Source organism: Larus michahellis, chromosome Z (genome assembly GCF_964199755.1).
Source record: "Larus michahellis chromosome Z, bLarMic1.1, whole genome shotgun sequence".
Taxonomy (NCBI): domain Eukaryota; kingdom Metazoa; phylum Chordata; class Aves; order Charadriiformes; family Laridae; genus Larus; species Larus michahellis.
The window spans coordinates 13,054,960-13,080,463 of record NC_133930.1 but is presented as its reverse complement, the minus strand read 5'-3'; the positions used below and the strand labels follow the sequence as shown (position 1 = coordinate 13,080,463).

At 42.4% G+C, this 25,504-nt stretch overlaps 1 protein-coding gene across 2 annotated transcripts in view; it reads left to right on the top strand.

Annotated features, from left to right (window-relative positions):
- The window catches only part of NPR3 (natriuretic peptide receptor 3), a 45,141-nt gene extending 19,865 nt beyond the window's left edge, over positions 1 to 25,276 (top strand). The window contains exons 4-8 of one of the 2 annotated variants that reach the window (XM_074569305.1): positions 10,532 to 10,667; positions 14,478 to 14,572; positions 17,693 to 17,828; positions 19,391 to 19,475; positions 22,391 to 25,276. In XM_074569305.1, the coding sequence (XP_074425406.1) occupies positions 10,532 to 10,667; positions 14,478 to 14,572; positions 17,693 to 17,828; positions 19,391 to 19,475; positions 22,391 to 22,502 (564 nt within the window). In that variant the 3' untranslated portion in view covers positions 22,503 to 25,276. Of the gene's footprint in view, positions 1 to 10,531; positions 10,668 to 14,477; positions 14,573 to 17,692; positions 17,829 to 19,387; positions 19,476 to 22,390 lie in introns of both variants that reach the window. The other variant, XM_074569304.1, reaches the window with a different exon arrangement.
- Positions 25,277 to 25,504: the final 228 nt, after the last annotated feature.

The following is a 25,504-nucleotide window of genomic DNA, read 5'->3' as shown; positions in this document are numbered from 1 at the left end:
GCTGAATTACGTTATGGTGAATAGTATGTGTGTAAAGCATACGTAAAGGAAAAATTCCCCTAAATGATTATGCTGTAAGTAGTTCACTTCTGGTGCAAAACAGTGCTGGTCCTTAGTTACATGGATTGCACTCCTTTGAGACCAATATTAAAAGGTAATACAGGAACTGAAACCACAGCGGGATAAAGTGGCTGGTACCAACTTGCAGAAGGAATCAGTGAGCATGTTAGATAGAGCCAGGAATAAATCCCGCACAGGTTTGCAGGAGGAAAATCTGGTCCCAGAGGTGCCCCCAGTTCCCGGAGCAGGGCAGCTTTCAGCTCATCCCCCTCCTGCTTTGCCCGCACCATTGGAGGTCTGGAGGCACCTGAGACCCAGTGATGTCAGGCTGTGGGTTTGGTCCAAAGTTCGTGCAAATCAGCGACTGTAAGAGCCCCTTGACGTGAGCTGACTGTGGGTAAGGCTCTAAATCTGCTGAGGTGGCGATTCCCATTTCTGTGTTTAATGGAAGGAGCAAATTTTGGCTGTATCTTGAAAGATTTCTGCCTGGCCTGTTGGCAGCAGGCACGAGGGGTTTAAAGCTGTTTTCTAGATAATCACAGGAGAGTGTTGCAAGCAATAAACAAACAAAGAATGAGCAGCTCTCGCAGGCAGTGGGATGGAAGGGTTCCTCTGTGCCCTTGCATCTTGGTTGTTGCTGTGCCCTGCCCTGTTTTAGCTGGCATTTCACAGCTCAGCTCCCCTGCAGCCTGGGACTGAATAGGTTTCTGCTTCAATTCACCATTGAAACAAAAGAGCAACTTGTGGCTGCCCCAGCCACCTGACAGTGAGTAAATCTACCAGTTTTTCAAGAGTGGGTTATTAAGAAAAACAAGGAAGAGAGCATGAAGAATGAGGATGAGATACAAGAGCAAAGGAGCTGTCTTTGTGGTTAGTTTTCTTTCCCTAGCAAGAAAATAACCTTCACTTGACAAAATCCCTTAGCTCCCTGAAATTGGCAGCCTTTTTAAAGTAAATCCCAGATATTGGTTGTTAATTTACTTTTATTTTCCTTTTGTTAATTTCTTTTATTTCAGCAGACCTTTTTGTGGAACGAAGGTCTGGCTTCTGGTCTACAGCTGGCTTTAAAGTGGATGGGAGTTTGTGACTGGTGGTATGCCAGTCCTGTTGCAGTAAGCATCCTCTTGTCTATGTGGAGCAAGGGTGGCAATGGTTTGGCATGCTCGGGGTGCACATCAGCTCTTGTACCAGCTGGTCAGATGCATGGCTGAGCAGTGCAGCCAGGCAAAGGCACGGTCTCACCCTGAAGGAAAAGGACTTAGCTGCGGCAGAGCGTCTTTATGTCCAAATCAAACAGAAAGTGCAGTAAAAGCTGGGATCTTTCTATACATCTTGTCTTTCAAATGGTGCTTGCAGGCTTTTCTGTGGGGGAGGTGGGCAGCTGATGGGCTGTGACTGCTGCTTGCTCCCCAGATGTAATCACCGCCCTGGTTTTTCTGCCTGTACCTTCTCTCTCAACTTGCCCTTGCGAAGTCCTCACGCTGGGGCCGCATTACCTGCTGTGCAGAGTGCTTAGGTGGGGGGCAGGTCTCCATCTCCTCTCCTCCATCTCCAGCTCAGCATTACTGCTGTACCAATAAATTGCGGTGAGGAGATGGACACAAGCAGGCAGTCTTGTTGGCAAAAGCCTCCTTAAAGTTAAAGGGAACTGACGTCTTGTTCAACTGCAGTGCTGAACTTTTAAACTGTAATTTTAAAGCAGATTATAAGCCTCAGTTTGCAGAATTCACATCATAAAGTCACCTGCTCCCCTGTAAGAAAAGTCTAGTATGGGTTTCCACGTGCACACTGGCTTGCTGTGAAGGATGAAATTGATGCAACAATTTGAATAAATCTCTCTTAAATATGCACAAGGATTTATTATTATGTGACATCTTCTTATGCTGGGGAATGCTCATCCTTGTTTTCTAGGAAGAGATGTGGGTTCCATCCCCAAATAACAAAAGAGTGTTGGTACAGTTATCCATCATTTAGAAACCCAGGTCCTGAGCTCTGGCCTGACATGTTCTTGAGCAGGTACCAGCTTATGTATTTATGTATTTATAGAGAGTTGGTATCAGTGAATACAGTAGGAGGCTATCCTTGGCTACAGCTGCGTTGCCCAGAATTTGGCGTAATGCCATATGTTCTTTCTCAGTTGTGAATTAAATATTGAGGAAATGACCTTCTCTGGAGAAGGCATGTGTTTCTATTATTTTTCTCTTTCCCTTCCTGTTTCTTTGGACCACTAAGGTCCAGCTCCGTTAGGGAAGCAGTCTGGTTCCCCAAGCGAACAGGCTGTATTTTTAGTTTTAGGTGATTAACTGTTTTACAGCTTTATCCGTCTTTCCAGTTGCGGGGCTGGTTTCACAGTGATGTGATCTTTGCAGAAACAGGTTGGGTCAGGTAGTTTTTTCAGTAATACTCCTGGTCAAAGGTAAGAGGGCACCAGTCCTGTAGCCATTTGTGATTTGACAGATTGATTTGCCAGGTGATTCTGCCCTTCTGCTCTGCTCTGGTGAGACCCCACCTGCAGTACTGTCTCCAGCTCTGGAGCCCGCAGCACAAGAAGGACATGGCACTGTTGGAGCGGGTCCAGAGGAGGGCCACGAGGGTGCTCAGAGGGCTGGAGCACCCTCTATGAGGACAGGCTGAGAGAGTTGGGGGTGTTCAGCCTGGAGAAGAGAAGGCTCCGGGGAGACCTTATAGCGGCCTTACAGTAATTAAAGGGGGCCTACAGGAAGGATGGGGAGGGACTATTTTTCAGGGATTGTAGTGTTAGGACAAGGGATAACAGTTTTAAATTAAAAGAGAGTAGATTTAGATTAGGTATTAGTGATGCCTGGGAGTACCTGTTATCCACAGGTGAGATTTAGGAACTCTGTGAGTTTCTGTTGCATAATGGCATTAAGGAATCATGTGAGGATCTTGGGAGCTGGATGGTGAGTTAATGAGAGCTGTGATAATCTTGATATGATGGTAACATGCAGGATGGTACGTGATAGTGTTATTGCACTAAATTACTGCAAAGCTGAAACTGGACATGGCATTATTGGTTTGAAATGCACTTCACCTATTTGCCAGGTAATGCTTAGATTTAAGGATATTCTTCCCCCAGCTTCACATTCTCAGTCTACATCTCACTTCCATCTACATTTTCTCATTGAGTTTATGCAAACTAAAAGTTTAGCAGAAAACCAGTTTGTAACGATCATATTTTATCTTAAAAAAATAAATTAAAACCAAGTCATTTGTATCTGCCTGTCATCTACTGTATGGGGATCATGAGCACGTTGTTCTGGAGTTGTGCAGCTCAGAGCAAGGGCATAGCAACATCATCAATGAACTCCTGAGGGCCCCTGGGCATCCCAGGAACATAAGGGAATACTTGTAACAACAGCATCAGCAGTGGCGATGTCCTGAATGGGAGCATGTAACATCATCAAATGGTATCAAAGAGAAAAGTCCCTGCTCCAAAAGTAGGTGAAGAGTTTAATGCTGGGTAGTGAGTCAATTGACAGAAGACAACTGAAGATACAGGTCAAGAAATGCATGTAAAAAAGTTAGCTATGTCAGGTTTTCTTGGAAAAGCTCATAATGGAAGGACCGTAATTATAGTCGGCTTGCTGAAGAAGGATTAAAAAGAGAGAACTGACAGTTAAATTACAACTGCTTAGAAAAAAGACTATTTTATGGAGATGCATTGAAAGAGCATGAGATAGTAGAAAAACATCTACCTAAACTGTAAAGATGTGTTGCTGTCTTTGAACTTCATTGCCATAATTTTACTGTGTCGTGCTATAGTTATACAGTATAACACTACTGCTAAAATTCATGAGGGTTCATGAAGTATTCATAGTCCTGAGGTTAGATGAGCTTCATGTGCTTATAGGATCAAACTTCCATACTTGATTGCTTAAAATTTCATCCCTATGGACTAATCTGAAAGAGGGTGAAATATCAGTGGACTTTCAGTGGGCATTAGCTCACCTGAGCATCAAGTCAAGTATTTTGCAAAAATTGTGGGTACACCCTATGCAGTCCCCCAGGGTCCTCACTGGTTTTGGCTGGGACTATATTTTGACAACTTGAAAATCATAGAATTGTAGAATCTTCATGGTTGGAAAGGACCTTTGAGATCATCAAGTCCAACCATACACATACCAAAAAAACCCAAACTCCTACAATCTCTGCCACGGGAGCATGCCCTGAAGTGCCAAATCTACACATTTCTTAAATACCTGTAGGGATGGTGACTCACCCACCTCCCTGGGCAGGCTGTTCCAGTGCCTGACCACTCTTTCAGTAAAGTAATTCCTCCTAATATCTAATCTAAACCTCCCCTGCTGCAACTTCAGACCATTTCCTCTGGTCTTGTCATTATTCACCTGGGAGAGGAGGCCAACACCCACCTCTCTACACCCTCCTTTCACGTAGCTGTAGAGGGCAATGAGGTCTCCCCTCAGCCTCCTCTTCTCCAAACTAAACATGACCAGCTCCCTTAGCCTCTCATATGCCCTGGTCTCCAGACCCCTCACCAGCCTGGTAGCTCTCCTCTGGACACGCTCCAGCACTTCAATGTCCCTCTTGTACAGAGGGGCCCAGAACTGAACACAGCACTCGAGGTGAGGCCTCACCAGTGCCGAGTACAGAGGCACGATCACTTCCCTGCTCCTGCTGGACGCGCTATTCCTGACACAAGCCAGGATGCTGTTGGCCTTCTTGGCCACCTGGGCACACTGCTGGCTCATGTTAAGCTGGCCGTCCACCAGCACCCCCAGGTCCTTTTCTGCCGGGCAGCTTTCCAGCCACTCTTCCCCAATCCTGTAGCGTTGCTTGGGGTTGTTGTGACCGAAATGCAGGACCCGGCACTTGGCCTTATTAAACCTCATACAGTTGGCCTTGGCCCATCGATCCAGCCTGTCCAGGTCCCTCTGTAGAGCCTTCCTACCCTCAAGCAGATCAACACTCCCACCCAGTGTGGTGTCATCTGCAAACTTACTGAGGGTGCACTCAATCCCCTCATCCGGATCATCGATAAAGATATTAAACAAAACTGGCCCCAAAACTGAGCCCTGAGGGACACCACTGGTGACTGGACGCCAAGAGGATTTTACCCCATTAATCACAACTCTCTGGGCACGGCCATCCAGCCAGTTTTTAACCCAGCGAAGAGTACACTTGCCTATGCCATGATTCACCAGCTTCCCCAGGAGAATGCTGTGGGGGACGGTGCCAGAGGCCTTGCCAAAGTCCAGATAGACATTGTCCACAGCCTTCCCCGCATCCAGAAGGCGGGTCACATGGTCATAGAAAGAGATCAGGTTGGTTAAGCAGGACCTCCCCTTCCTAAACCCATGCTGGCTGGCCCTGATCCCTTGGCTGCCCTGCGCTTGCCGTGAGAGCTCACTCAAGATGATCCTCTCCATGATCTTTCCTGGTACCGAGGTCAGGCTGACAGGCCTGTAGTTCCCCAGATCCTCCTTCCGACCCTTCTTGTGGATGGGTGTCACATTAGCCACCCTCCAGTCATCTGGTACCTCCCCTGTTGACCAGGATTGTTGATAAATGATGGAGAGAGGCTTGGTGAGCTCTCCCACCTGCTCCCCGAGTACTCTTGGGTGAATCCCATCTGACCCCATAGACTTATGTATGTCTAGGTGCAGAAGCAGATCATTGACTACTTCCTCCTGGATTATGGGTGGGTTGTTCTGCTCTCCATCCTTATCTTCCAGCTCAGGAGGCCAAACACCCTGGGGATAGCTGGTGTGACTATTGAAGATGGAGGCAAAGAAGGCATTAAGTATCTCAGCCTTCTCCTCGTCCTTAGTTGCAACTTTCCCCCCCCCATCCAGTAAGGGATGGAGATTCTCCCTGGCTCTCTTTTGGTTGATGTATTTATAAAAGCTTTTTTTGTTGTCCTTAATGTTAGTGGCCAAGTTGAGCTCCAGCTGGGCCTTTGCCTTCCTAATTTTCTCTCTGTATAACGTAACGAGATCTCTGTACTCCTCCGGAGTTGCCTGTCCCTTCCAAAGGTGGTAAACCCTCCTTTTATTCCTAAGTCCCATCAGAAGTTCCTTGTTCATCCAGACCAGCCATTTTCCCCACCCTTTAGACTTGTGACACTTGGGGACAGCCTGCTCCTGGGCCCTTAAGATTTCCTTCTTGACGAGTGTCCAGCCTTCCTGGACCCCTTTGCCCTTCAGGACTATCTCCCAAGGGACTCTCTCAACCAGTGTTCTGAACAAGCCAAAGTCCGCCCTCTGGAAGTCCAAGGTGGAGGTTTTGCTAACCCCCCTCCTTAACGTCACTACGAATTGAAAACTTGACCATTTCATGATGACTGAACCCAAGTTTAGTGATCTGCATGATCACTGCGGATGGACTGGGAAGTAGATGCAGAGGCCGAGTTTGGGGAATGTTAGCTGTTTGCTTTTGCAGTAGAGAAAAAGTGATGATGATCCCGCACACCTAGCATCGAAGTGGTATGAATTGCTGTAATTGCTGTGATTCAGAGCCGGTCAGTTCCAGGTGGAAGAGAATAAGCTTACTTAACAGTCAGTGGGCAGGATATGGAAAATTATGGGTCCTGCATAGCTGTTGCTTGGCCGTCTTCCATGTCGGTAGTATTTTGCGTTACTGTGTATGCTGTTAACACCTTGGTATATATGAATAGTGTGGTCGCACTATAGCTGCTTGGGGAACTATAACTTTGAACTGTGTAAAATTTATTTATGTGATTTCCATGGAGAGGTTTGGTTGTTTTTTGGTTTGTTTTTTTTTTCTGGTGGAAGATGGTTAATTAGAGTAGAAAGGTAGGAAAATAAAAGGTGTGAATGTATGCTTATCTCATCCAGCTACGCGGGTAGCTTTACCTGCTCTTTAGTTATATGGTGCCTTGAATGGGATGTGAAAGTAATACCGAAGGTATCTCAGCAGGGCGTTTTCCACATATTTGTATTGCAGCCTCCAAAGATGTTCAGCAAACCTGTCAGCTTCTCTGCTGCAGCTTGCATTCCTGATGACACGCGGTGAGGGGTGGCTCTGCTGTGCGGTGTGGGTCAGGGTGACCTACATTTCAATGGACCTGATGTGCAAATTATGATCACAGCATTTGGAGTTCAGCTCTCACCTGTAATTAGAAAGACAACATAAATTAAAATGAAAAAAGCTATAATCAAAAATTTCTGCTTTTTATTATAGCTCAACTAAAAGAACTGTTAATTACCTACAGGATTAGTGGATCTTTAATACCTTTAATGATCTGTTTAGTTTTGTCCTGAGGGCTCTCTTATGTTGAACCACACATTATTAATTACTGTGGAGACCTTCAAGCATCCTGTGAAGACATCTTCTTATTTACTCTCATCCCTATTTGAAACAGTCATGGAACATATACTTCTTTTAGCCCTTTTTAACTCTTTTCCTGCAGCAAAGGAAGGATGGGCATTTTTGTTAAGTATTATTTATTCTGACTGTCAGGCGTTCTAAAATTCAAATAAACACAGGTCAAAAAGTGTAATAATTGTTGAGGAAAATATAGTGTCAGTCTGTTTCATCATTTCTGATAGGACTGAATGTAGAACAGAAGCTATGTTGAAATAATAAAGAAAGAAGAAAAAAGAAAATGCTTCATAGCCATGAGGTACATGAGGTATCATTAGCAGAGTTAATGTTGTCCAGAAAGGAAGTCCTGGGATTATACGGCTTGGGACACTGTTCTAATATGTGAGGAGAGGTATCAGATGGAACAAATTTTACACTCTTTTTATTCAAAGGATCTGTTGTAGTCAGCAGGGCTGCAAAGCGAACATGAGTGAACTCAGGACAGGTGAAAATGGAATAAAGAGCAATCCCTTCAGAATTATCTGCAGCTGTTACTTCACATTGTAGCATTCCTCCCACCTGTGATGTTTTCTCCTTTCTCGGTTAGAGCAGCCCTACACATTGTGCAACCCCTTCTCTCTGTAGGATTGTGGCAACTTCTAAATGATCAAGCAAGATGATATGCAGGAAAACTTTATGCCCTTGATGGCATCTTGAACCGGTGCTTGAACATGTTCCTGGAATAATGTGAAAAGTAGCCATTGTGCCCGACATATGGTTTGGCTGGGGAGCGTAGGTGTGGTTTCACCTGCAAACAGTAAATATCACTCTTTTTAGAAAAAGATTTGAAATGGCGTAAATTACCATCAGTTTCACCTTCCTTGACAACATAAGATAAAATGTTGGGTTTTGTGCATAAGGAGCTGAGAGGTGGCACACGAGACCTTCTGATTATTTTCTAATGTGATTTTTTGTATGTAATATCAGGGCTTTGCGCCAAGAGTCAAGGCGAGGGGCTATGGTAGTAACCTCCCAAACTGCCAAGTGGGTTTTGACAGGGCTTATCTGGCAAATCTGCAGTGTCTACAGGAAAGTTTTCAGGCTGGTGGCACGGGTAGATTTCAGATTGAGCAAATTAGCTGACAAAATGGATTTTGAAGGTTGCTGTGTTACACTGAGAGGTCTTTGCCATGGACAAAGGAAGTGACAAATAGCTTTCCTTGAAATGGATGCCAGCCACAAGCTGTAAATCAGCCAGAAGGACATAAAGCAACTAGAGAGACTCATTTCTCTCCTGAGAGAATGAGTGTCACATCAAGAAAGCCCATGTTTGATCATCCACAGGCCACTTGGACTCTAACGCTGGCACATGAAGCAGTTGTCAAACTTTGTGGTTTCTTGGTTTGGGTTTTTTTTTCAATTCTAAAAAACTAAGCCCCCTGCTGGCAAAGCCTGTCCTAGTGTGCACTCTGGCCATCAGATCTTGTTATTCCACCAAAAGCCTGACTTTCACCTTTTCTTTCATGCTTTCTCCTCGGTCAAAATAACTGCAGCTGCCTTTTAGTCTTTGGCTGTCAGACTGAGCTGAGTTGTTCTGCGCCTTCTGTAGCTCTTCCCCTAAACTGTTCATGCATTTTCGTAATGAAACATAGGCTGGAGTTATCTAAACCTCCCATTTTAAATGTGAGAGCAATGTAAACTCTTGTATTATCAGTAAATAATTCCAAAATTCCCCTTACTGTTGGCAACTGGTTTAAGAGTGAAGGAATGTCCTGCATGTAATTACATTAGCAGGGGCTTGGATAGTTCAGCTTAGCCAATCAACTATGTAATACTTTTTATCTATGGAGCAGTTATTTACTTAACTGGCTACATGTTTTATCTTTTAACATGTTTAATGTCCAGTTAAAGCTGTGAGAGTTAGAGTATCACTTTATTTACCAACATTTTAAATAGTGTAGATACACTGAAGCGGAAGATAAACTAAATGTTGTTTCTATCCAGGAGAATATTTGTGGAGGCGGCTTGTTCACTGGAAATGGCAATAAGAGATCCCGTAATGCAGTATACGTGTTGATTACACCTTTGCTAGGATGTCAGGAGCTTTTCCGTTGTAATGAAACTGTGAGTAAATGGGAACATCTTTCTTGCAAACTGGAAAGATAATTCATTCTGAATTATTGTGCATCAAGCCAGGGTGCATTGCACTCTTGAGATGTGAGTTGCTGCTTACAGAAGAGAAATACCTGTGCTGCTCAAGCCATGTGTGTCTGCTTCTGCAGATGGGTATCCAACTGAACTCAGCTCCTAAAATAATTATTGCTTCATCAGTGAAGCACACCAGTCTCCTGTGAACAAACCTGTAACGTTCCTGCAGCAATCTGCTGTTAGCTGTTCTTGTTACAGTGATGTAGACCAAAAGCTGTAGGTTGCCTATGTAGACTCGTGGGAGGCAGAGCTGGTTGGCAGCAGTCTTCTTTTATATTAGGGATAGAAAGCAACATTGCATTCATTTCATGTTGCTTATGAAAAAAACTGTAAAGGACAGGAAAATGTTCTTGTGGCAGTTCCAGAGAATGCATTACTGTAGAGGGTGAGTAGTTTCCTCCATTGCTCCTTTGCTAGCGGAGAGATGCTCAGCTGAACAAGGGCCAGAAATGGAAGTGGTAATCATTAAACAAGCAAATCCACCAGTGGTGCTCTCCAAAAAAATCATGGCAGAACATACTTCCCAATCTGAGAGGTGCTAAGTCTCCTGCACAGGGCGAGGAGGACGTATGTGGTGCTGTGGGATGAGGGTGCTCAGCACCTTACAGAATCTCACGTGGTCAGTTGCAGCATTTGTGCATCTGGGCATGGGAACTGTGATCTGCACATTTCTCCCCTATCTGCAGGGCTATTCAGACACAACATTAAAGTGTGATTTGAATGTTCAGAATACCAGATAGTGCTTAACTGTTCTTAAGAACAGGTCAAAAGTTGCCATTTTCTCCCCTGGGTTTTTTTGAGACACATTCCTTTGTGTTCCAGCAGTTGAGAAAATAACCCTCCAAATTAGTCATTTTGTTTAATTTGGAGATTCCCTCTACTTAACCAGTTCCATAGGGAAGAAAAGTTTTTCATGTGTCAATTACCATTGCTTTTTTTTTTCTTTTTTTTTCTTTAGGTGAACATGTTTGTGGAAGGATTCCATGATGCTGTTCTTCTTTATGCTCTAGCTTTACAGGAAGTTCTGAAGTTTGGTTTCAGTAAGAAAGATGGAGAAAAAATTGTTCAGCAAACACGAAACAGAACATATGAAGGTAAGAGTCAATGTGGAATTCCAGCTTTCAGAGTCAAAAAACACGGGTCTTTGTTGTGTGCAGAGCAAGGACTCATGCCCATTCCACTCTTAAATGAGAGGAAAATAGCCATTTGAAACCATACACATCACATACCTCACTGGTCACACTATTTTCTGCACCAACCCTTGAGGTCTTATTCATCTCAAAAAACTCCGAACAATTTAATGACCCTCACTGATGTTCTAAAGAAATGCCAATAATTTTCTCAGGCTCCTTCTTTGTTTTTAAAAAGATTACAGCTGCTCACTTTACTCTTGTGCATCTATTAGCTCTGCGATTGCCTCATTTTTTCCATTTGACTTTTTTATCTTAAAAGCCTGGGAATGGCAAGCAGCAAGCAAGCAGCAAGCAGAAGCAAGCAGGTGCCAGCGTTGTTTTTTTTTGTTTCTTGAAGGGGCTCCTTTGGGCCCTGGAAGGATTTCCCCCCAGCCTACTCTCAGGAGCTGTGTGTGTTATCTCAGAGGCAGCAGCTGAACAGCACTGTGCCTTTCTGTGCCGAATCCGGTAGGTTGCAGTCCCTCAGTGCAACTGGCACTTGTGTGTCACCCTGCTGATGCAAAGCAATGTGAGTGCTTTTGACAGGTAGGAATCATAATAAAGAAACAGGATTATTGGTTTCATATGTCATCTCTTAGAATATTCCTAGTCTTTTCTTATTATAAGAGATTATATCCATTCTTTTGGTGTAGGATTGGCAAGATTTCCTATGAAAATGCCTAAGAGAAGGAAACATTTCCCCTAGATAAGAAGTGAATGATTAATTTGAACGTGTAGGAAGAACCCCAGTGTCCAGGTTCTCTGCTCCAAGAACACACTGGATTTAGCGGAGGATGGCAAGAAGGACAGCAACTCCAAACCTCTTTTCTGTTTTCAAATTGTGGCCTGAACACAAGGCAAAAAAGGTCTGCAGGGCAGCTTAAGGCAACACAGGGATTGCATCAAGTTATGCTGGTTGCAGTTGTTCCATAAGGAGCCCTGCACCAGCTAGAGATTGTGCTTGATGTCCCACTACTTCCCTTGCATCCATGTCTTCCCAAAACACACAGTTTTAACAGAGGGATTTTGGATTTGCCTCACTGTTTGGCTATCCTGTGTACGAACAGATACCCCAGCACAGCGTGTCTGTCTTTTCTCTACTCCTACTTCTCTGCTCCAGGAGGCCACCAGCTGGTGTGCCCATTCAAGTCTTTCATAGTACCATGTGTTCAGAATCTACTATGCACGTTACATGGTTGATTCTCACACCTTTCTTGTAAAAACAGACAGGAGGAAAAAATATTCTCTTTTCCGACTTGTGAAAACCAGTTTGTTGTTGCTGGCTGCCCTGTCACAGCTCTTCTGAAAATGTAACTGTCAAACTGAGTTGTGAGGGTGCAGTTGAAAAGGTCAAAATGCCACATAAGTCATATACCCTCTCCTCCCTTCTGGCAGTACTTCACTGGACATAATTTGCAGGGATAAAACTGATTTTGAAAGAGTCTTGTAACTTGATGTCTTGCAAGCCAGTCCTTTTATGAAGATCACGTCCCTTGATTCTGCCTGTAAGCCCCTCTCTGAAGCAGAGGCAGCATCGCAGAGTACAGTCCGTGCATGCACCCACCAGGCTCCACTGCAGGAGCGAAGCTTTATAATTCACTTAAAATTTTGCAGTCCTTGATGATGAGAACTCCAATTTCATTAAATGGCATTAATTTAACCGCTGACGTCTAGGTATCTAATTGCCTGGGCACCTCATTTTACAGCCTGCACTGAATAGGTGACCCATCAGAACTCCAACGGGATGTGGATGCTGTTTCCTGCAGTGTTCACAGTCTGCCAGCCGCAACTGCACAGGCATCATGTGCTTAGGAAAGGATAGGGCTGAGACGATCAAAAGGATTTCTTATTGCTTGGGTTGTTAGAGATACCCTGCTATGACTGCAGGGCACATTTTGTGGAGAATGTTTTCTATTCATTGGCATTTCCTCTGAAAAAGTAGGAAAATTTTCTGTATGTAGGTATCTAAAAGAATAGAACAAAAAGAGAGTACAGATAAAATCCTTCCACCTTCATCCAAATGCAGTTCTTCATTGAGGTTGTTTCAGAATTTCCTAAATACATTTCTTAAGGAAGAACATCGAAGGAAATGTCGACATTTCAAACTCTTTGTTTTGATTCAGATGGAAAAGTTAAAATTAGTCTTTCCCATTAAAAAAAACACAAACAAACAGGAATTCTCAGTTTCAGCAAATTTTAGTGCCTACTTCCAAAAATTGAACTTTGGCTTTATTAGGCCAGCAATGGTGTCTGTTCCAATTAACGCCTCCTGTCAGAACCAGAATCCAAATTGCCATGTAGGCAAGGGCATTGCAGCTCTTCATAGTGGCCTCTTCCAGTGCTTTCGCAGCAAAGTGGTTTTTATACCCATTCTGTTTTCCTGCAAAATCAAATTTGCAATTGTTTGATTATTGTTACAGTGAAACAGATGCTTGACAATAATTTTTTTATGACCGCTACATGTTTTGAAAATCACAGTAAGTTTAAACATTCCTGGCATCGCTAAATGGGAGCAGAGACAAGATAAATGGAGGTGTGTTAATCTGTTTAATCTGTTGCATGTTTACTATCATTAGGTATGTTGAGGGGAATTTATACTTTGGCTGAATATCTGACCTCTGTCTTCTGATTTACAGTAACTGAGAACCTGATTTCTCTACTGCTTTGTGCCTGGTCTAGTCATGTAGTTGGTGCAACATGGATGTATAATGGTACCTGCTTGACTTGCTCTGGTGTAAATGGCTACGTTTGGTGTCAGGCAGTGGGAGATCACATTTGAGAATATCTGAAGGGAGAAAGTCTTACAGTGTCTTCATCATAGTTAATTGGTATGGCTTGGTGGATTTCAAGAACCTGTTTGACTTACACTGGAAGAAGTTGGAGCCGTGTTCTTTGTACACAAGGGCGTACATTGAAAGGAGAGGTTCAGACCGAATACAAGGAAGTGTTTATTCACTGTGACAGTTGGTACAAGTTGCCCCAGAGAGGTTGTGCAGTTTCCATCCGTGGAGGTTTTGAAGACCAGATAAAACCCTGAGCATCCTCTTATTCTGACTTCCTGGCCAACCGCTGAGCGGGAAGTTGGACTCGAGACTTCCTGAAGCCTCTTCAAACTTGAGTTATCCTATGAGTCTATGATTGCCAGTTTCCCTAAAGTTTCCTAGAACTTGTAAAGAAGGAACTGAACTGGGGATCTTAAAATATACAACAAACAGCACCATATTATGCAGTTGATCCTATGTAAATGCACATATAGTGCACATGTTGCCCCTTGTCCATGCCCCCTCCAGTATCCCCTCAGAGGTGCACCAACCCCATCAGTCTGCGGGACGTCGGGCTGTGCCCCTGCATCCCCTGCAGCACATGAGCTGGACTCTCCTTATTTGAGTCATTGTTAGATATTTCAGGGTTAGGCTTTCTGTAAATAATTCACATTAAATATATTTGTGTTTTATTCTTGCGTGCTGGCTTTTGGATTAGATTTTTCTCACGTATTCCCCAAACAGTCTCACACATTTGATATTTAAAAGGAGAAATGTTAAGAATTCAGGAATGCAGACACCGAGATGAAATTACAATTTCTTTTGGAATGCCAACAAAAATGCTGAGAGACTGATGAGATTTCCTGTCATATCGGTCTGTAAAAACCTGTGCACTGTTTTCCTGTTTTTCTTGGAAGGGCTTGGTATTTTAACTAATTAATTTTCTAATTCCTCACATGCCATTCTTCAGGCATTGCAGGGCAGGTGTCCATTGATGCCAATGGAGACAGATACGGGGATTTCTCTGTGATTGGAATGACGGACCCAGAGGCAGGCACACAGGAGGTAAGGAAACAGACACCATTGCAATTGGCCGCTGATGAATTAGCCAGTGTAATGTAACACAGTATCATCTGTTTATTTGGTGGGCATCTCTTTATTTAATATACACATGAAAATGGTATTGCTTAATCTTACCAACCTGGAGACCAAATCCCTTCTGTAAAATAATTATCTTGAAGTAGTTATCATTAAGTTTTTGTAAAGTTTCTTAACTTCTTTTCTTCAACGTCTTTCTTCACATGTCACTAGAGTCTTTAAAATTTAAAGAGTGAAATCTCACAAGCTAGCTAAGCACTGATAAATTTTGAATATTATAAGTCATTGTTTAAAATGAGCAAGATTCATTGGTAAGAGGAAAGATTAATCTTACGGCAACAGGGATGCACAAGTTACCCTGGTGTATAAACACAGCAAGTATATGTATTTTAATCTTACCCTGTGGTCAACCACAGGCAGGAGGGCAGACCTTGCCTCACCTTGTTTATCAGGCAGTAAGATCTGAGTGCCTTGTTTTCAGTCTTTAAGAGACATTTTAATCAGATGGATCCGTATACACCATGTGGGTAATTGCACTGGACGCATCAGGAGTGGAGGCAGCCAGACTGTGAAAAACAGTCTATGAGACATAGCGCCAGCTGCACGTAGAGAATAGCACGACTGGGCTGGGTTTTTTCATGTGTACATTGCCCTAACTCCAGCTGCAGTGTAAAGCTTCTGTTAGTTGCGAAGTCAGCATCAAGCTAAGCTTTGCTGGCCTCCCTTATTTCATCAAGCCCAAACGTAAAGCAGCAGTAGAGCCGAGCTGGACATTTCTACGTGTGGATTTGAATCCATTGAAGTTATATTGTTCCTGTCAGTGCTGCAGCAGAGACAAACTCAAGAAGCCTTTTTAAAAGCATGAGGATGAGGATGTCTAGTGTGTTTTGGTATGTAAAAGTGACTGAAAAACTGCAGCAGTAAACTGCAGACACTCCCAGGGGTAGGAGTAATCATCATTAATTGAAGCCAAGCACAGAAATTGGTTGGGATAACTTTGGCTTGAAACAACTTGTATCTCTTCTGTTCTTTCAGTCCATTAGCTTTTTATGTCATTTATCAATTTAATACCCCTCTCCTACCCTTCCTTCCATTGCTCTTTCACTTGCAATTTAAACTGTCTTTTATATCTTTGATGTTACATTTCTGCTTTTAACATACTGCAAATTTTAATTTCCCTTTGCTTTGTTTATGATGTATGTAAATATACATGCAATTAACATATGTTACATGTGATTACTTGTTACTTGTGTCTTCTATATTCATTTCTACCCTCATGCCTCACTCTAAAAACATTGTTTCTTTGAGGCCTAATTTTATTCATTTTGACAATTTTTTCTATGTCTGTACCAGAATGTTTCTCAGCTGAACTGCGCCAGATGAATGGCAGAGCTGTTTTCCCAGGTCCGTTCACGAAGTTTAAAGCTAGAGGAAAACAGCAGATTACCTAGTTTGACCCCTGCTGTGTTACAGGCAGGCAGGTTTCTTACCTTGTTTGGAGCCCTGTAGTTTACATGTGAGTACAGCTCACATTGCAACAGGCATTCGCTTTTCTTTTGGAGACACTGAAGAACAGGGACTGCCTTGCTTGCTGACTCAGTGTGCGTGCCCCTGTTTAACCACTCCTGCTCCTTAAAAATCCATATCCTAACTCTGATCTGAATCTGTTTGGCCACGGCTTATAGCTGTTTGTCCTTCTTGAGCCTTTCTCTGTGCTTTTGTATTTAGTAAGCCCTGCTAGTAGAGGACTCTCCCACTCCTGTTTGATAAATTAAACAATCTCTTTATGAATAGTCTGCTGCTTGCAAATGGTTTCTGAGGTTTTTTCCCCTCTACTTTTTCCAGTTTACTGAATATGCGTTTATTTTTGAACAACAGTTGAAAAAAGTCTTTCTTCTAAGGATTTATCTCCATGGAGAGATTTAGCAGGAAATCTATGTATTTAATCAGGGCAGGTGTTATCTTTTAACTCTTTCCCTTCAAAATGAAATTTAGCTGAAAGATTTGAACAGGCTATCAGTGGCTTGAAGTCTAAACCCAGTATATTAATTTATGGTTTTTATCCATGATAGGACAAATATGTCTTTTGATGTGCTTCTGCCATCACTTCTGACTACTTCAGTGTCATGATATTTGGCCTTTATCACTGTACAAAGATTTTTTTGGAATTATTTTACATGAGTGACTTACTACTGTTAGCACAATTTAGTCCTGTGACTTTGCAGTAGACCCAGCATATGTTGTCTTGAAAAAAGCCTGGATTTATTGTTGAGGACAGGACTGAAATTCTAAAGTATCTTAATGAATTGGTCTGAAATAATAGTCCACGTTACCAGAATAATAAGCATGAAAGGCCCTTTCTGTGTATATCAACAACTGCAGAAATACAAGGTGGAGAATGACAGGCTCTGTTGTAGTTCTTCAGAAGATTTGAAGATTTTAGCTGAACGTGATCAAGTACCTCCAGATTCTTGCAAAATAGAAAAGTCCAGGCTGGAGTGTGTAGTTGGGAGCCTCAGCACACAAAGTACTTGAAATGATACTTTCCCTTATCTGGGTGTCAGTTTTGAGCACTCAACCCACTATGGAGCAATTGAGGAAAGCCCAGGGACAGCAGGAGGAATATTCTGTGTGAACATATAAGAGAAGCCTGAAGGCAGACCAGATAAGAGGCTGTGAATATGCAAAGTGATGTTTGGGAAAGGAAGAGTCTCTGTGACCACTGGCAATTTGATAAGTGGTGGTGGATAATTGCAACAAGGGAGGTTTAGGTTACATGTTAGGGAAAACCACTGACAGTAAGGATAGCTAAATTCCAGAATAATTTCCTACAGAACTTGTCTAGCCTCCATTTTTGGAGGCTTTTAACAACAGGTTAGATAAACATCTGTCAGGAATGCTTTTGTTCAGCTGATCCTGCCTGGGGCCAGGGCATGCACTACATAACCTCCCACAGACCCCTTCAGCTCCACTGCTGTGATTCAGCATCCTGCCACAGGAGTCCAAGTGAGTGATGCTGCTCTCTTTGTTTGTTTTAATTCCCTAAGTTGATAGGAAAATCTTTTCATTCCTTTCTTTTTTGCATAGGTGATCGGGGACTACTATGGAAAGCAGGGGCGTTTTGAAATTCGATCAAATGTGAAATATCCTTGGAATCACGGCAGGCTGCGGCTAGATGAAAGTCGGGTTTCGGAGCACACAAACAATACACCATGTAAATCATGTAAGTTTAGTGACTTAATGCTTCTGCCCAGGCTGACAGAGAGAGGAATCCACGTGGTGATGCAACATAACGGGCCCTATTAGATGGCTTAGCACAGTTGTACAACTGAGACATCGTGACTGTGTCTCTCTGCTGACTGTTTGGGAAGTTAAGGTCTGGCAGCCGTGGATAGTATGTGGTCTGACTCACTTCCCTCAGCTTAAGCATGACAGTAATCATGATGCACAGCCCAGGGCCCTGGAGGCTTTAGGACTTTCCAGGGGTTAAAAGGTAAAATCTCTTTTAGCCAGAAAGATGGATATAACTGAAACACCCAACAGAGAATAATCATATTGATAATTAGCAGCTGGGGAGGCCAGTGCTGATGGGAGCAGTGCTCTACCAGCGCAGAATGATTTTCAATGCTATGAGAAGGAACTGCGAGGGGCCCAGTAGGCTAAGAAGAAGTGAAGTCAGTTGAATGGGGCAACGCCTGTGAATCCAGAAGGCAGAGACTACCCTCCATAGAGAAGGTGTCCTTGTTGTCCAGTGTACTGACTTTGCAGACCATGTTGTACTGAGCAAGACATTGCAGGGAGGTAAGGGAGAGAAGATAGTGGTGCCTCAGTGGCAAAGGGTGGTCTCAGCTTTCCACAGGAAACAAATTTGCTAGTCCTACCGTGAAAAGGTATCTGCAGCCTGATAATTCTCCGATCCCTGAAAAACCTGTGCCTACACACATGCTGTAGACGCTGTTTCCAGGCCTTACCAGCATGGTGTAGCTATGCACCTTCTTCCTTCCGCACATCCTCATGTACAGACAGAATTCCCCCACGGGGGTCAAGGATAAATGAAGGGGAGCGAGCAGTTTAATTTCCTTAATATTTCTGGATTCCTTTCCGCAAACTCAGGTAGGCATGGAAAGGGGAGTGGGCTGAAAAATGTGAAAATGCCATTGTTCTTCAGCTGCCCTGTGCTTTGTGGAGCGACAGTCCCTACTTGGGCTCCCCTTAGCTACTGTGTCCCTGCTCTGCCTCTGTTGAGATTTGGAACAATGCACAGCACGTATGGCTTTAACTTGGAACAGCATAGGTTCAGAAAAAAAAAAAATAATTGATAAGCTTTTGGTTAATCATACAGTCATTTTAATAAACCTGGGTGATAGAGGGTTATGATGCTAAACCAGGTGAAATTAGTTTGTTTCTGTTATAATGACTCAGGGTGTATTCAGTGCTGAGTCCTATTATGCGCGTCATTGTAATCTCAGTCTGTGTTATGATTCAGACCAAGCCGTCCAGACCAGTTTCCTGACAACATTCCTGTGTTTCACGTTTCTAGAATTGTGTCTTCATGTGACACCGATGTTGGGGGCTTCCTTAACCCCAAAGAAAGCAAGGACAAAAAATAAACATGCAGAAACTGGAACTAAGGAAGAGGTTCCCATAGACTCCTGAGCTCTGAAAGGCTTTAGTTATTATCTGATCCTGGGCAGTCATTTCCTAGTTGTGTGTATTTTCCAATATGCGAATGCAAATAGTTCTCAATATGAACCGCGATTGTTTATTTTTCCCCTTTTCAAGCAGGTGGTCTAGGAGAATCAGCAGTTACAGGAATAGTTGTGGGCGCCTTGCTCGGAGCAGGACTGCTTATGGCTTTTTACTTTTTCAGGTTAGTCCAATTCATTTAAAGTTCTGTAAACTCTTCACTCATCACGCAAACTTCTCAGCTTCTGGCAGCACATCCTTGATGTGAGACAGAGAGGTGCCATGATAATCTGTAGTAACATTCCCACCAAAGACAGTGAACACACTTTGATTGTCCTTTTGTGTACATCCAAATCATTTTACTGACTCAGGGCCTCGTCCTGTAACCATGTACATCTCTGAGTAACTTTACTCATGGAAGTAATTCCTGTGAGTTCCTTCCAGTCATTCACAGTTCTTTAGTATACTAAAGTGCCCTGGCCTTGAAAGCCTTCTTTGTTTGGTACTCCTTGCCAGCACAATTGTGCAGGCTGTGATTGTGCGAGAGATTTATATGACTTGCCTGGTACCATGCTTAGTTTTTGAGTATTGTGTGGAATTGTGCTGGAATATAGAAAGGTTTCTGGTTTGGTATCAGAGAGCATTTGGATTTCAAAGCTGTGCATTTAACTTAATAAGCTGCAGTCAATGCAGGGTGACCGGTGGTTTATTCCTGTTTAAGTAAAATAATTCTTACACTGCTAGTCAGCAAATCTAAAGTCTTGAGAGTTGATCTGACACTGACAGAATAAATTAGTTATACATGTTCAGCATTTTATATATATGATAATTTATCCTCTTATGGTAAGAGAAAAGGTAGGTAGAAGAATAGAATTAACCTCTGCATATAACAATCAAATAATTTTATCCAATAAAAATACCTGTTTATAATTAAATGTTAACAAAATTAAACAAGCAAAAACTGCTTCAATTCACCAGCACAATTCCAGGGTTTCAAAAGATATTCAGGATTATTCATCCAAGCAGTTACAGCTGAAATTCTGCACATCAGTTGTAGTCTTGCATGTGTCTGGTGCTTATATAGTATGTTATTTGGGTTTGAAACAAGATAAGTTAGCTGGCACTGATTAAAGACTGTCTTTAAAAGACAAAAGAAAAAGAAAACACAAGTCTGCCTTTATAGTGTATGTCATCAGAGGTTTTTGCATCTTTTATACGTTCTCAATCTGAGGTGGTAGTTTTTAGGTGTGTTTTTTAGCATGGCTGATATTGGGAGGGACTTGGTGTATGAGGACAAGAATGAGGCAAAAGACATGCTGAGCTGGTATGAAACTGTGCAAATCATCATTGTAGGAGCAGGACTTGAACTTTTAGTCACGTGACACAAAGATTTGGATTGGAAATCTGTGTGAGCAAAAATGAGTGTGTAAAAGTAGATGTACACACATGAACTCAACACCCAGTCTTTGGATTTACGGCATTTTTTTGGGTGCAGTTCATGTCGTCCTTATGTAAAAGCTAAACCAGGTCAGAAGAATGCCTCTTAGAAACTCCTGTTTCTCTCCATCGACTGAAGGAATTTGCGGGTACTCTGTCAGATAGCTGTGCGCATTTAAGACATCTAAAGACACAGGAGTGAATTTCATCCTGGAGATCTGATTGCACCCAGTGAAAGCAGGAGTAGGGACAACTCTCTAATTCCACCATTACAGTAAATATGTGAAACAAAACATATACAGGATGTATGAGTCAGATTTTCAGAAAATGCAGGTCTAGGAATTGTGGTCCTGGAAATAATTTGTATCTGCAGCTTCTGTACCTTTCAGACTGCATACGTACTTTCTGATTACATCTAATTTGGATGTGTAATTACCACGAATGAGCATGCAAACACGGCTTTAAGTGTGCATGCAAACTGTTAAAAGATCTGTGTAGCAGTTCTAATACATAGCTTTGAAAGGATTTAAACTTAGAGCACTACATTTCTAAAATGTGGACCTGTCCTCATGCATAGCTGCTACTGTGCATGCTCCGACCTGTGGAAGGATCTGACTTAAAAATACATAAATGAAGTAAAGAACATAGGTTTTTCAAGTTATTTTGGAGCCTACTGATACAGACACAAATATTGGGGAATCTTTTCAGAACTTGTAGGTTCCCACTTCCTAATGAGCCATGTTAGCCAAATTAAAACCTTGGTGTTTTGAAAAATCATTCTTCCACTGCTGCATGCCTAGCTCTTACTCCTGCTACACATGCGAGCAGAGCAGAGCTTCCCTTGGCATACAAGGTTTTCGTCATGCATCTGCACAAGCAGTACCGTGTGCGCATGGGGCTGGGCTAATGCCCTTCTGAGAAATTAGTCCTGAAACTCAGTAGAAGCGTAAGTGCATAAAATAGAAATATGAATCTTCTTATGGTTTTGGGGGGAGATTTCAGTACTAAAGGGCAAACTGAAAGACAGACAGAGGGCTTGTTTGACGTATAAAGTAACATAACAGAATTCTTCAAAACGTCCTAGAGGAAGACACACAGGAAAAACCGTTTGATGCATGAGCAATTGTAGTTACTTCTTATCTGTCTTCTACATCCCTCTTCTTAATTCATCATACTACCTCCTCTGACATTACAAACATAGAAGCTTTCTCAGAGGGAGATGGGAGGGTTAGTTAGTAGATAGTTTCAGTGAGAAACACAACTGAATAAAGAGTCAGATCTGTTGTTTGAACTCTGCAGAAAGTGTCCCCTCGTATACTGGAAAGAAATTTGACTTTGATCAATATAAGGCAGTGATGTGACACAGTTCACATGACACTTCACAAAAACTTCCTAATCACTTAGATCAGAAATTTTCAAAGAAGCAAATGTCTGTGTCTTGGTGCTTTGAGACTGCCGTGTAGAAACTAACAGGCATTCTTGAGCCTGGGTAAAATGTTTCAAGGCAAACTACTTTAATCTTTGACCAGGGTTTCACATTCTGCCACATTTCATTTTTCAACTGGCACCCAGCTGTCCCCTACAGGCATTCTTTATAAGGGACGTCCTGTTATTCTATAGCTGGAGAAGGATTTCTCACTCTGTTTCTCTCCTTTCATGCAGAAAGAAATACAGAATAACTATTGAGAGACGAACTCGACAGGAGGACTGTAACATGGGGAAACATCGGCAGTTACGTGAAGACTCCATTAGATCTCATTTTTCTGCTGCATAAAGAAGAATAAGAAGAAAAAGAATCCCATTCTTCCTGGGGAAAAAAAGAATTAGGGAAAAGGACACAACCAAAGACATCAGTGTAAAAAGAGGAGGCTCTTGAAGAACTCACTCTTTTAAGCCGTAATTTTGTCTTAATTTCTTTCAGAAGCTCAGGAATGATTTATTAATCACATTATGCCGCATGGCCTTTCATCTCATGAAAAAAGAAAATGATGCAATTTGATGTTATTGGATGTACTTAATGTGTAAAGACAGTATTTCTTCAGGCATATATCAAGGGCAGCAGATCTGGGTTTAGTTGATGGGGAATGCCTCATTCTGTTCCCTTTTTTATTTTTTTAGCTTCTACCACCTCCTTAATTGCATCTCACCCATGGGTATCAAACATGCTTTCACAGGCACAGGTGCTGGTTGCTGTCAAAAGGAAAAAAGGGATTCATTTGGGGTATGATCCTGCATCACTGAATCATTGCCATTGATTATAGGGGATACAAGATTGGGTGTATGGAGTTAGTTCTTGGAGGGAAGTGGCACTTGGGTGTAATTAACTCCACTGGGGTCTAATTTACTCCACTGAGAAAGTCAGGCGGGTGGAAATACATACAAACATTCCTTGTTTGTGTAGTATCGCAATCAAAAGCACTGATTCTCACTCTTAGGTGCTGGGAGTTAGGTAGAACGCCAGTGAAGGAGGAGGAGTTTCACTGGTGTGAAACAGTGAGAGAGAAGACAGTCAGGTCTCTGGAGAGGACTGGCTGAGTCTTCAGTCTAATATGTGTTTTATCATGCTCTTTTCTCTCCACTGCCGTGACTTTTCAGAGAGGTAAATATAGTCCATGTAGAGCCTGTTCCTGTTCCTGGTGAAGTCAATGGCAAAATCCCATTAACTTCAGTGAGAACAGGACTGCATCCAAAATTGTAAATATGAAAGTGTTTGTATAGCTGAAGCAACTCAAAAGGGGATCTTTTTTGTGTAAAAATGACATTCCATGCTACCATTTTATTTTTAGGATATTTTTTATCTTGTATTTTTCTATTAAAGTATCTATTTTTGCTTTGGTAGGATTAAAAATTAAGGGAGAGAATGTTTTGAAGACATTTTTTTAAGATAGGAGTAACATGCAGGGAAAGTCAACAGCTGTAAATACGTTTTAGAACCGGTATTTAGGGAAGGAGAAATGACTTTATGGATAGTAATGGACTTTTTGCCCCACTTTCTTCTCCAGGCATGTGCAACATTCAAATTGTTATTTAAACAATGTAAATGCAGTTACTGAATTGTCTGTGTGATGGTGGCCCTGATCCTGAAAATAATGAACTTTTCACCTGTTAAATAGCTCTGCATTAGTCAGTGAGACTAAAGGAACTACCTTCAGGAATCAGGGTGGTAAAACACTGCTCTAGGGCTGACCTTAATCCTGCTGCCATCGATGTCTCTGGGACTATTGCCATTGATTTTACCAGGAGCAAAACTGGATCTGTGGTGAGTCAGCTGCTGACAGGTTATTTTTTACTAGACGAAGGAGACCTCTGCGCTTTCTAGTCAACAAATGGAAATAAACAGTACCAATTATAAATGTGATGAGGAGGACCCATAGAAATATTGTCTGGGAAAACTTAGCTATGACTGTGGTTCTAGTGCGTGAAATCTTTTGGTTTATCCTATTCTGATTTCGTAAGCAGAACTTTCTGGTCTCAGCAGTTATAGTGAAAGATAGTGAAAGTTAATCTCAAAAACATAGTGAAAGTTAATCTCAAAACTGACACTGAAGCCGGTGTTCTACAAAACTTCCAGGCCCTGAAAAGCCAGAGTACCAGTTCAGAGAAACCATTTTGGGATAGCTCAAAGTGAATGAAGAGCAAAATCTGGCTCTGTCTTCTTTCGGCTGCCTTTTATTTGTTGATGAGGAAATACCCCACGGAGTATTTCCTTGGACTTTTTTTTTCTTATGGTTCACTTATCTCCTAGCATATGCAGGGGTTCACCACCCACCTTTGTGAAATACTGTCCCGTGTCCCAGGCGGCCAGAGGGCAGGGCTTCCTGACTCTGAGGGCATCTCCAGTGTAGGTGGTGGCTGTAGACTGGGTAGATTTGGTGTCTTTAGGACTCACTGTAACAGCTGTTGTTCACATGGTAGATTTCCGTCATCCCATTTCCCAGTCTGGGCCCGTATGACTTCTGCAAAGGTGCCTTAGCCAAAGTAACACTGCATTCAATGGACAGTTTTCTGAAGTAGCCTCCTTATCTCATGGGCACTGGAGAAGAATGTAGGCTAGAGCAGCATTCATGGTGCTGTGGAGCTGGGGAGAAAAAAAGGCTTCCTGATTAGTTTTTGGAATTTGTTTCAAGCAGTTGAGTTTGTCAAGCCCCTGGGCATGCCTAAGGTTTGGTGTTTTTTAAATCATTTCCAAGGGGGTTTTGATCTGCTTCTAGTTTTGCAAATATGCCTTTCAGCATTTTTACTTTCTTTTCTCCATTTGACTGCTTTGCCACAGAAAAAGGGTAAGAACTTTTCTAAATAAGTAAAGAAAAGAAGGCATGATTGAAGCATAAACTTTTTTCAAAATTATGTTTGTTATGACTTGCCTTGCAGCATGAACTAATGTTCAAACAGTCACTAGTTAGGGAGCAAGACAGTAGCGTAGATCTGCATTTTTCCTGTGCCATGCACAGTCAGGTCAGACCAGAAGATCTGAGCCAGGAGATCTGTCTGGGACAATAAATTGTTAAGACAATTTTTTTATTATGTCGTCGTACTATAACTAAACATATTTGGAAAAAAAAGTATAGTGCAAGGTCACTTTTTAATTAAAAATATAATAATTCTGATACCCAATTTTATGTAGGGTTTTCAATCATGGCCTCAGGCAGTGTTTTTATGAGATGTCTGTGGCTGGGACAGTGAGGAGGCCTAGCCACAGCTTTACATCCCAGCACCTCCTAAGAGAGGTGACCCTTTCATGCCCATTAAAACATTTTAGATCAATGGACTTTAATC